Source organism: Rousettus aegyptiacus, unplaced genomic scaffold (assembly GCF_014176215.1).
Source record: "Rousettus aegyptiacus isolate mRouAeg1 unplaced genomic scaffold, mRouAeg1.p scaffold_m13_p_6, whole genome shotgun sequence".
NCBI lineage: Eukaryota > Metazoa > Chordata > Mammalia > Chiroptera > Pteropodidae > Rousettus > Rousettus aegyptiacus.
In genome coordinates, this window is record NW_023416309.1 from 95,275,663 (window position 1) to 95,287,677 (window position 12,015).

The window sequence follows — 12,015 nt, forward strand, 5'->3', positions numbered from 1 at the left end:
TTATTACGCTCTACCTGTAAACAGGCTCAAGCTTCTAGTTTTTTTCTTCTTTTTTTTCAGAGCTGAGTTGCTGAAGATAGCACATTCACTATCTCTACTTCTTTCCTTCCGCTTATCCTCATTTCACCTCCATGTAGTGAAAGCAGTTTTCCAAAGTTATATGACCTGCTAGTTCCTAAATTTGAGGGACTCTTTAGTTCATATATTATTTATCTCCTTTCTCCCGGTTTTCTCTTGGTTCACTGACTACTACTAATGTATGGTCACCCTCTTCTTTACCTGTCCCTTTAACCATTGCTGTTCCCTAAGGTTCTGCTCAATTCAATTCTTGTTTCACTCTACATATTCTCCCTGGGTGATTTTATTTATTCTCATAACATAGCATCAGCCTCTGTCTACCCACTGAAAACCCTCTAAGCATATCACTGCTTTGGAACCTTCCATCTTTATCAAAAGCACCAGCCCTTTAGTCTTAAGGTTCTGCAATGTATTTATTTATTTAGTAGCTTTTAGTCTGCAGCCCTTCTGAGATAAGAACAATGAGAATTAATGTTTTTGGAATAGATTAAAGGGTTGAAGCTTAGGTGGTTAAGTGATTTCCCCAAGATTATGTGGTTAGAAAAGGGCAGATCTAAAATTAGTCCTTACTGACATAAACAAGTCAAAGTTCATGTTACCTGTTAGCTCAGAGTCCTGCTGTATATTCCATCTGTTCTTCCTCTCTCAAGTAGAGCTTGGCAGTCTCAGCTTTGACCAAAATCCGGATTCATTGGACAACGTGATAAAATTTGAGTTCTTAGCCGTTTTATTACTTTCACGGTTGAAATTAAGTTTATTTATCATTTACTTATTATTTATAGTGTTCATTAGACTAGAATTGGGCATGCCTGAGAATACTGTTTCTCAGCCTTTTTCATTATCCCCACCCCTAAAGAAAAAAATTAATTATTTCCAATGAGAGACATTAAATACTAAGGGATAATATTTTCTCAGGTGGGGTTGAGCTTTGAAAGGTCACAGATGATTGTAGTATCTAAGATTTTTTTCGCCTCTTTGGGGCATTATAATCTCTGTTAAGAATGCATGGCTTGGAAGAACAGACAACGTGTCATAAATGCTTCATTTAGTTAGTGGACGCTGTTGTGCCCTGTTCTTGACCTCCTTGCTGTGTGGTCCCTGGAAGTAGGGAAGTAGGTATCATTGTTCCAGGCAAAAATCTAGGTATTAGAACATCCTACTTAGTCCCTGAAGGACCTTCCATTTGAACTCCCACATCTACCCAGAGGATATCATTGTCATCTAACTTAGGTAGTTCAGGTAATTTTCTTGAAATGTAAGTCATTGGAATGGAGTCCATAAGTTATTTTAAAAGCAATTTTTTTCCTATTTTTCCCCTCTATTATAATTATTCATTTATTGGTATAAGAAGAAAAGAATTTTATAATTGTGGTGTAATTTGAGGCTAAGATTTTTCTGTACCAGTGGGACAGAAAAGAAAATGATCTCTTCTTCATAATGTGATAACCACATCTGTCTCTGTTTCCCTTTCACTTTATAGCTCGTTCTCCAGTTTTTAGTGCCATGTTTGAACATGAAATGGAGGAGAGCAAAAAGGTATGTAACAGGATGAAGATGCATCTTTTTGGCTAGGTGACTAGATTTAGATGATTCTTCCACTTTGACAGGAGATTTATTTGCATAATTATTTTTTCTTATTATATTATAAAAATGGAGTACAAATTCCCTGAACAGACACTTTCTGAGAGCAGAGAGGTGGTCCAGAAGGATTCTAGGTGAAGCAGACTCACTGTGTCCCAGGCAGATTGGCCAAACGGTTTTGAGTGAAGATATTAGATGTGTGTTTCTATTAAAAACAGAAAGGTGAAAAGTGAAAGATATAGTTATCTTGCTATTGTATTTGAGAAAACAAAGGTGGTACATGTGATGGGAGAAAAGGCTATTATAATTAAATAGGGCAAAGAGAAATTTTCCATTCATGTTAGGTTGTAAATGATACAAGCTGCTTTCCTCACCAGAACTTAAAATCATGAAAAGTGTTTAAGGATTTTGTTCTGTTGGAATGTTTCTCACTTTTGGTTTTTCTGACATAGAATCGAGTTGAGATCAATGATGTAGAGCCTGAAGTTTTTAAGGAAATGATGTGCTTCATTTATACGGGAAAGGCTCCAAACCTCGACAAAATGGCTGATGATTTGCTGGCAGCTGCTGACAAGGTGAGATAAGAATAGAAAAATAATCACAAGACTAGGAGTGTCTGTGACCTCTTAAATTTCATGATGGGGCTAGAAAGCTGCATTATAAGTAAGATGAGCAGATCTTGGTTTGGTCAGGACAATCCTAGTTTACACTTGTGTTCCAACACAATTATCGATAGCACCCTTTTTATTTTCAGAAGTATCCTGCTTTGAATGGTAAATTATATGGGGTCACTTACCTATGGAAAAGAAGGATAAGTTTGCCATTCACTTCTCTTCTCTTCCCCATCTCAAATTTAACCACAGTGATATTAGAGACTTAGATAATACTGACATTTGGATTTATACTTTATAATTTAGCTTTGTAATTTACAAAATGTTCTTGAATTCATTAACTTTTGTTTAAACTTTGTCAATGAGAGAATAATCTTTTACTCAGTATCCTGGTTAGCTTTTTAACTTTCCCCTTAATAGTTATTGAAATATACCATATTCAAAATTAGAAGGTAATTAACAGCTCTGGGGAAAAAAGAGATTCACTATAGTAAATGTATACTTCGATTGTAAGATACATTTTGAACCGAGAAGTGTTAAAGTGTGAAAATAAAAATGTGGATCTTAGAAGCAAGGAAATATGTTGATTACCTAAAACGACAGAGCAGTCATTCCCAAAATAAACTTGGGGGGAAAAGGTTAACGAAGCACTGAGTTTAACCAAGTCAAATTTGGAGTTTTGGGGTTGTTATTTTACTGCAGGATTTCTCAGAACCTGTATTATGTTAATGTGCATGGTGAGTTCTCTAAAAGGGAATATGATAGACAGGATTTCTCCAATTTATTAACACTGGAATCCTTTTTTTCCCAAGTATCACCCCAGTGATTAGTGTTCCTCAAAACACACTTTGGGAAACTGACTTTCCTTGTGTGGATAACAACAGAGAGAGCTCAGTGACCTATCCTCAAAGGCCCTGTGAAAACATGTGTCTGTGTGTGTGTGTGTGTATGTGTGTGTATTTGTTTATGCATGTGTGTGTGTAAAGATTACTATTTATCCCCATGGAAGCTTTACTTGTTTTAGAGGCAGGGGGTTGAGGCAAGGGTCTTAAAAGGGCTTAAACCCAGATAGCAATAGACCCTGTGAGAAAAATGTTTTCTGCCGGAAGTGCCTCCTTTTCCTGCCATGATGCTGCAGCACCCATCTGAGGGCAAAGCTGACTCTGACCTAAGGGCACTAGAGCCTTCCCAGGATTGACTTATGGGAATAACCTCCTTCTAGCTCCCTTTCCTCCGCTGAGGACAGAGGAAAGTGCCTGTGTTTACAGTGGAGGTTTTACCTTTATTGATCAGTTCTTTGGAGTGTTTGTAGAGCATAAGGCTTGTAAACCCAATCAATGCTACTGGTGAAAAGGATTGAATAATAGCTCTATCCTTCTTATCACCTTTTAAGACTTTATTAGTACAGTTAAACAGTGTGAACATACCATACCCTTCCAGTATAGCTCAGTTCTGACCAGAGGGAAGTTGCTTTTAGTGGAGATAGTAATAAAATATACACTGTGAGCTCTGGGGAAGTTGAAGGCACAGCTCAGTGCCTGCTTTTTGTAAACATGAGTTTGTAATGATTCTGCCTCATCTGCCCTCCGATTTTCAGTGAAGCAGTCACTTGTGCTTACACACATCAGACATTTATCGCCCTCATCTTCTAGCTCCCATAAGGATGAGCAGTATTGAAAGATCTACTTTTTAGACAGAAATACTGAGGCTCAGAGTTGTCTGTTCTCAGGACCAGGGTTAGACATCCATGTCCTGGGTTTTCATTTCTGCTCCTCAGCCAGAGAACCTACTTTGAACCTAAGTGCGTGGAGCATGGGGACCAGCCTGAACCAACATTCCAAGAAAGGTATTTTGAGTATAATATGTTAATTTATGGTTTTAAAAGATAAAGCAGTTGAGTCACAGCAGTGTTTTAAATTTTTGAATGAGAAGTAACTAAAGGGTGTGTTTTTTAATTCCATTCAGAATTTCCCATTAAACAGTCTTTGCTCCAGGCTTATTTGAAAACATTTTTACCTTTATACCTCCTTATGAGCTTCAGGAAAACAGAATAAAAAATCTTTCATGGAAGGATCTAAACATCTAGAATTTACCCAAGAGGCTGAAACAGCTTCTTCTGAGCTTTTCTAGTCTCCTAGGGACGTGTGTAATTAGACCAAAACCAAAACAACACGTTGGCCAGGCCTGGAAGACACAATTTCATTCTCCCGGGCAAGTACTGCCATTAGGCAGGTTTTTCAGAAGCATAATTAAGAAAAAAACTTTGTCCCCCAAGGGATAAGAATGGCTACTTTTGTCTAATTATGCAGTAGGGATCATAGCTATTCATGGTAAAAGTCTTTTTAAAAGAATGTATTGAGAAAAGATGAGAAGACTGCTCTTTGCAGCACTGTATGAAAACTGAACATTTACTCAACCTTTTCCAGCCTTTTAAAACAAAAACCTAATTTCTTGCTTGTCTAGTGTCATTCCTGTTTTCCATGGAAACTGCTTTCCAGTTACTCAAATGTAAAAAATTAAAGCTGCACCAAAAACCAATAAAACCCTTTTTGCTGCAGGAGATCACAGTGCCAGCAGCTATGCCTCCTCACCCAGAATTCATAAAAATAAAATTGGCCTGGTTTGATTGCCATGATTCAGCCTGGAGGAGTGTTGTGTCATTGAGTTCTGAGGCCCTCAAGAGGGAGGCTGTATGGAGACTCTGGATACCCTCAAAGCAAACCATTTTCCTGTGAACCGATTAATGATATTTTATTTTATGCTTTTTATCCCTTTCTCCTTCTTATCCCTAAAGTTCCTTCATAATTTCGTGATCTCGTATTTGAGAACGAGGCGTACAGTTGCATCAAAATAAATCAACTAGATCAAATATACCCAATATTTACCTAGACCTTTATTTCCAGAACATTTATACCCTTTCCTTAGAAAATAGGAAGTATTTAGACTGAAGCTGGATACAGGGTCTCTGTTGCTTTGTTCTTCTACCCTGGTAGTCTTAACCTCAACCCCAATAAAATGGGCCTTCATTTATCCTTTTCTGTTTAAAAGGAGGCCTTTGGTCGACTCTCATTGAGGAATAACTAGTGGCAGAGATGCTAGTGAAAGTCACCACAGGGCTCCTTCGCACAGCCTGATGGGCCAGTTAGGATACCCAACGGGACTAGTGACAATGCTTAAATTGAAAGGACTGTACTTCACCCTAGTCTGGCTCTAAATAAAAGGATTGCAGAAATTTAAGGTATAATGTCCCTGGTGACTTGACGCAGAGGAATGCCTCATTGTAAGGGTAGGTGGTGATGGTTAAGAAACATTTTAATCATAGTTGGGGTAGGGTAAACTTGAGGATGTAGGTCTATTCCATATTGCCATCTTCCTAATAGGTAGACTTCAGAACTTAAATGGCAGCTACGCAAGTTCTTTTAGCTATCTTTATTTCAGGCTTCTGAGTGTGGTTATGTTTTATAATTGCAGTAGTAACCTCTTGGTCTGTGCAGGTTTGTTCTGGTATCCAGTTACATGATGGTACAGCTGCAGGAAACAGCTTCAGTGCAGTCAGCCCAGAGCTGTTCCTGCTCTGACAGCGTGCTTGTGTTTTACAGTATGCCCTGGAGCGTTTAAAGGTCATGTGCGAGGATGCCCTCTGCAGTAACCTCTCTGTGGAGAACGCAGCAGAAATTCTCATCCTAGCCGACCTCCACAGCGCAGATCAGCTGAAAACTCAGGCAGTGGATTTCATCAACTAGTGAGTTGGCATCTTGAAAGTTCTTCCTGGGTGGTTGGGATAGCTGGAGAAATGAGAAAGACTTTGAACTAGTGAATAAAATAGTCGAGAAGCTTCATTAACCTTTTAGTAGTAAGTATAGAGTTTTCATCTTTCCCTTCAGCTTGACAGTGTAGAAGATGGTTTTGCTTTCACAATTCTAATTTGATTGGTGAGTGAGGTTTTTCGCTTCCTTGTAGCGATCAGAAATGATGAAAATGATAACTTGCTGGCCTGAAAAATATGTATTCCTCAAGTGATAACATCTTTATTTCACATTCACTGGCTTAATAAAAAGACACGTAGAACAGAAGTATATTTTTTATGAGTTAGCAAAATGTATCTAATGATCCATTATGGAAGGGGAGAAAGAGAAGGGATCATCAGTATCATCAGTAGATGAGGCTGTTAAGTACTGTTTTGAGAAAGAAATGCTCATTCCAGTAGATCTGTTCCTTCGTTCTAAACGACAAATGACCTGGCCATATTAATTCCTGAAATAATTCTCAGTGGGGCATGATGGGGAGCAAATAATGAGAAAAACCCAAGGAAGAAAAGCAGGGCTTATAAAGCCCTCACAACAGCAGTTCTAGGGTAAGACAGGTCTAAGAGGTTGCCAGGTAGATGAGTGAACATTATTCAACACCAAAAATGACCCAAAACAGGAAACGAGGTCCTCTAAGTCTGTTTGTAAGATTGTTTTGAAAGAGGTACTGATTGAGGCAAAAGAAGGAGGGAAAAGACCACTAATGTTCAGCCTAGTGAGTGCTCACTCTGTACTGGACACTTGCTTGGTGCTCTTTAGATGTTAACCATTTAATGAAGTGTGGTTGTTATCCTCTCCTTTTTGATAATCAGATTGGCGCCAGGCTATGCTCTCTGTGGTTATAGGATTAGTAAATGGCAAAGCCAGTTGGAAGCTTAGACCTGTCTCTTTATTAGCATGGGCAGTGAATATAAGAGCGTTGACAATGTGAAAGAGAGCGTGGCTCAGGGTCCTGGTTTCCAGAGTTATGATGGCTGCAACCTGGTCAGCTATATGCACATCGTCTAACAAGTGAATTCTCATGCATATTAAGGGTTCTGTCTGAGTGTTTCTTGCATTGACACCCTTTACAGCAAACTCTGAGAATCAGGCTCTCTAAGAGGCTATTTAATCCATCCTTCACTCACTCCTTTGGTAACCCATCTCTCCTCATTTCTCCTAGTCATGCTTCGGATGTATTGGAGACCTCTGGGTGGAAGTCAATGGTGGTGTCACATCCCCACTTGGTGGCTGAGGCATACCGCTCTCTGGCTTCAGCACAGTGCCCATTTCTGGGACCCCCACGCAAGCGCCTGAAGCAGTCGTAAGATCCTGCGTGTTGTAAGACTCCATTTATTTTCCAGAAGCAGCAGCCACTGTTGCTGCCACTGACCACCAGGTAGACAGCGCAATCTGTGGAGCTTTTACTCTGCTGTAGGGGGAAAAGACTGCATCGTGGCCCCAGACTTTTAAAACAGCACTAAATAAACTTGGGGGGAAAGGGGGGAGGGAAGGGCCGGGGACTCGGGGCTGTTCAACCTAATGAAAACCCTGTCGCTGCGTCACTGTGTTCCCTTTGGCCTGGTGGAGTTTGATCCTGTGGGGATTCAGTTTAGGCGCTGGCCTTGAGGACACCCCAGCGGTGGTACGGAGAAACCCGTCTGCATCTGCCTGAGCAGAACAAGTCATCAGGTGCCTGGAGCAAAAGGAAAAGGACATGTAGTTTTAAGAGAAGGGGAAAGAAAAGGAAAGAAGAAAGGATTTTTGCAGAATCTCTCAAAAATCAGTGTGTGGATTCTAGGAGTATTTATGTTGAGAGAAATTTCAGTCCATCCAACTGTGCTAATACTTGGATATTTGTGAAAACTCACCACCACCATACAAGTATCAGAAGAGCTCTCTTGTTGTTAGCACTTATTGTTTGCAAGAACAGAATATATCTTTTTATCCCTTTGTGAAAAATGACAAGTGAAGGCGAAAGGGGAAGGAGGTTATTTGATCTGAAGGATGAGTGTTCTGATGTGGTAGCTTTTGCAAAAAATCTTTATTGGTGTTGAAAACTGAAAAAAAATAATTCACCCAGAATTCATACTGTCTTGACAAGAACTATGGTTCTCTGTTTTTAGATATTGTGGAAAATGTTTTTTGGCATTTTTCTCATTTTATTTCTCCTTCCTCTCCCCTTTTCTAAAAAAAAAACTAAACACAAAACAAAAAGAGAACAAAAAGAAAAGAAAAGGAAATTTTATTATTAACGCTGTGTGAAAAAAATCCCAGCCCCGATTGCTCAGCTGTTCGTACCTGACTTGCCACCTGCATCGGAGCCAGTCCTGTTCCTTCCAATTCACCCCTTTTCCTACAGGGGAGAACTTCCAAATGTTAATTTTTTTCTTTTTGAAAATATAAATAATGACTATTTTGTACTGTGTGGTATCTCTGGTCTTTTGTTTCACTCACCTGGCTTGCCTTTTGGGTCTGAGTTCCCTGAGGGATTTTGGAGGCCTAGTTCTAATCTGCAGCTTGCAGAGATAATGTTTGAAAAGTCTACACAGTGGGGATTTACTGCATCTCCTAATCTCGAGTTTTCCTTGTGAGCTGCCAGCATCTGCCAGTCTCTTGTCTTTCTTGAGTATCTCGCAGTCCACATCCTACTGAGGGATCGAGCCCCAACCTCTGCCAAGGCAAGTAATGGAAGTGGGCTTTCTGCAGCCTCATGTTTTAAGACCTACTCTCAGTCTCCCTTCTCGTAAAATATAAAAAGATCAAGGGACATAAGTGTAGAGATTAAATAAAGGTAAATTTTTATTGCTGACTGGTTCTGTCACTGACGTGGTATGTTTTCAGAGAAGATAATGTCCGAATTCTCTGGGAGCTCACAAGACTGCCCTGGGGCGGCTCCTCTGCCCGTCTCGTAGCGGCATCGGGCAGGGCAGGGGGACACCCGAAGATGCATTGGCGCTCTGGCCAACGTGCGTGTTATTTGACTTTAGGTGAAAACTCAACATATTTCCCTTAATTGACTTTAGCCTTTGCAGATATTCTAATTTTCATTTATCTTGCACCGCTGGAGTGGAGTAGATAAGATCTATTATCAGTAAAATCAAAGACAGGATTCACTTAATAGAAACTACCCCTGCACGTCTCAGTTTTCTCCTCAGTGTCACCTATGTGAGGAGTGTCCAGTTCTCCCTGTTCTTTCTGACTGCTGTCCCTGTGCCTGCTCAGTCCTCACTTTCCAGATCGGCACACAGCTCCAGGGATCAGGGCACACACACAGTCTCTTCTGCATTTGCTCAGAAGGTCTGTTTTCAGCAACTCTTCCATCCACAGTATCTCATTTGAACTTCCCAACAACTTGACGAGTTCGGTAGGACAAGTGGTAAGTAGTATCTTCCCATGTTATGGATGAGAGAAGTTGAAACCCAGAGAAGTCAAGTGGCATGCCTAAGATCACGCAACCGTTGAGTGATAGTTCTTCTAATGTAGATTGTCAGTAACTGGAGGAAGTTCCTCTTCTGAAATGTGTAGGTATGATATCTAAGGTGAAGCCTCCTTCCTGTGGGAATAGCAAGAGCAGAGCTCTGGAAAGGTACTCCTGCGGGCTTGTTCTCCAGAGGTTCCGGGAGAAGAAACCAGGCTTCAGATTTGCTTTCTTCCTCATTCACAGGCTGTGGTGTGGGGGGCTGGTGGGTTCAGGGACTAAGTCCTCAGGAGAGTAGCAATCCTGGCACCATGCTTCTGGCAGGATGAAGGTCCTTTCTGGGATTTTCCAATATTTGTGGAGTTTCCAATGTGGGCTTTACTGTGGGTACAAAGCAGTTAGGATTTTGGGTACAGGTGAAGCTACTCGATGCTTCTCGTGCCATTATTTCTGGACGTGTTTGTTTTTGTTTAAATGATACAGTTGAAGCCATCTGCTTGTGACAACATCAGAGCCCCAGCATACTGTTCATAAACCTCCCACTGCCACCACCCCCTCCCTTAGCTCCCCCACATCTGAAATTTAATTCAAGTTAACTCCACAATCTGGGGCATGTGCTGTCACTGCAGAGATGTCCGTGCCAGTGGAACAGTTGGAGATTTCAATTCCACAAGGATAGAGCTTATTTATCAAAACAATATTTCAGGCAAGTAGTTTCACAGAACCTTTAGAGTTGCTGTTTCAGGTTCAAATAGAGTATCTGGCGTCACTCCCCAACTCTCTCCCCTGATTGTCAGCCCCTCTACATCTGACCAACCACGGAGAACTTTTCCCATTCCCTGTGTGGAGGTTAAACCTCTGTTGTTACTGGGCATCTCAAACACCTTTATAGGTTTTAACAATGTAGGTAAGAGATGGCCTCTCTTTTCATTATTTCTGGTAAGTTTGCTAACCTTTTAGATCTTTTAAAAGAGATTCCTCTTTAAAAAAAAAAATTCCAGCCAAGAACATTGAGATCTTTTCTTAGGCCTAAAGGTCTCTAGCTTGACGACCACTCTGCACATTTATTTATAAATCTGGTTTAAACCTATTGTGGATTCTCCATATTGTGTGAGCCTGTGCAGATGAAAGGAAACAGCTTGTATGTTTATGAGCAGAACAACAAACAAAGTTGGGCTGCACTTTGAAACTGACTGTCGCTTTGTTCTGGCTCTTGAACTCCTGTAAAAGAACAACTAAATTCCCCCAACATGACTGTCTTGGATCCTTCCGTTTATCTTTCTCAAAGACATTCTTGGCTAGAGCCCAGCCTTATTTTCCACAACTAATTATCTTTTTAATCAGCCTAGGCCCCGTGTGTTTCCTTTATCTCATGACTTTTCACCGAACTCTGCCCTCCATCATTTAGATTCATTTCTCATGGTTTGCTGACTAATCTAACATTCAGGTGAGTATCATTGGACTGCTCTTTATGTATGTGTATGCACAAGGTGGATGTGTTTTTTCCCTCTTAATTTCAGAGGTGACTGCCACGTTGGCACTTTTGACTCAATAGGTGGACAGCTCACGGAGAAAGCAAGCAAGAAAGCAGATGTATCTAGGATGATCAGTAGTTGGGATAATGAGCCACAAGAACCAGAAGATTCAACCTCCAGATGAGAGTGGAAACTTGACTGCTGGGATCTTTATGCCACTCAAGCATTAGCAAGATGATTGCTTCTCCTCTGTAAATCCTGTAATGTTGGAGTGGAAAGTGGCATCTAGAACACTGTTTGGTTCTGATTCCTGCAACTCGAGGAAAAAAGAGTTTTAAACTTGAGGAAATTCAATGCAAGCAACAGAAATGATTAAGAAATTGCGACAGGGAGGCGGGGCAGGTAAAACTCCAGGGGTAACTCAGCCCCACAATTCACAGATCTCAGGAGTTTTGAATGCTTGCTGGCTTGTCTTGTGCTGCTCCCATCCATCCCAATTGTATAGCTTGGGAAGGTTATATATAACTTCCTCAAGGTCACTCAACCTGATTCTGAGCCAAGAAACAACAGAGGGCAACAGAATAGCCTTGGGGCTTAGGCACAAAAACCAAAGAGCAACAATCCAAAAGTTTGCCTGGCAGTAAAGAGGACACACCTGCTCCTAACACTCAGTTGAAGTGGAGGGAGCTTCAGCCCCCTCAAGACCCTTAAAGCTGACAAACTGAAGGGGAAAAAAAGGGGCCCCCAAATAATTTGCCTTTCTTTCATGTCTGAGAAAACATGTTCAGTGATGTGAGATGACATGCTCAAGATCACAGAGGTGTAAATTGAGGCCACTGATTCAGCAAACAATGGCCGAGCACCTGGAAGGTGCCAAATATTGTGCCCGGCTGGGGTTGAGGTAGAGGGTAGGATTTCTACTCTGATTAGGTCTAGTGGAGGAGGCAGGGGCATGGCACACAAAACAGCAGAGGTCATGGCACTGAGGACTGAAAAGCTACTGAATTTAGCCATAAGGAGGGCATTGGTTACCTTAGAGCAGTTCCTGTCAAGTGGTGGAGGCA

The 12,015-nt window shown here is 41.0% G+C and overlaps 1 protein-coding gene across 12 annotated transcripts in view; it reads left to right on the forward strand.

Annotated features, from left to right (window-relative positions):
* The window catches only part of LOC107517587 (speckle type BTB/POZ protein), a 60,580-nt gene extending 52,102 nt beyond the window's left edge, over window positions 1–8,478 (forward strand). For all 12 annotated transcript variants that reach the window (XM_016158459.2, XM_016158461.2, XM_016158460.2 and 9 more), the window contains 4 exons: window positions 1,559–1,614; window positions 2,112–2,234; window positions 5,870–6,012; window positions 7,239–8,478. In XM_016158459.2, the coding sequence (XP_016013945.1) occupies window positions 1,559–1,614; window positions 2,112–2,234; window positions 5,870–6,012; window positions 7,239–7,383 (467 nt within the window). In that variant the 3' untranslated portion in view covers window positions 7,384–8,478. The remainder of the gene's footprint in view (window positions 1–1,558; window positions 1,615–2,111; window positions 2,235–5,869; window positions 6,013–7,238) is intronic.
* The last annotated feature ends 3,537 nt before the right edge of the window (window positions 8,479–12,015 follow it).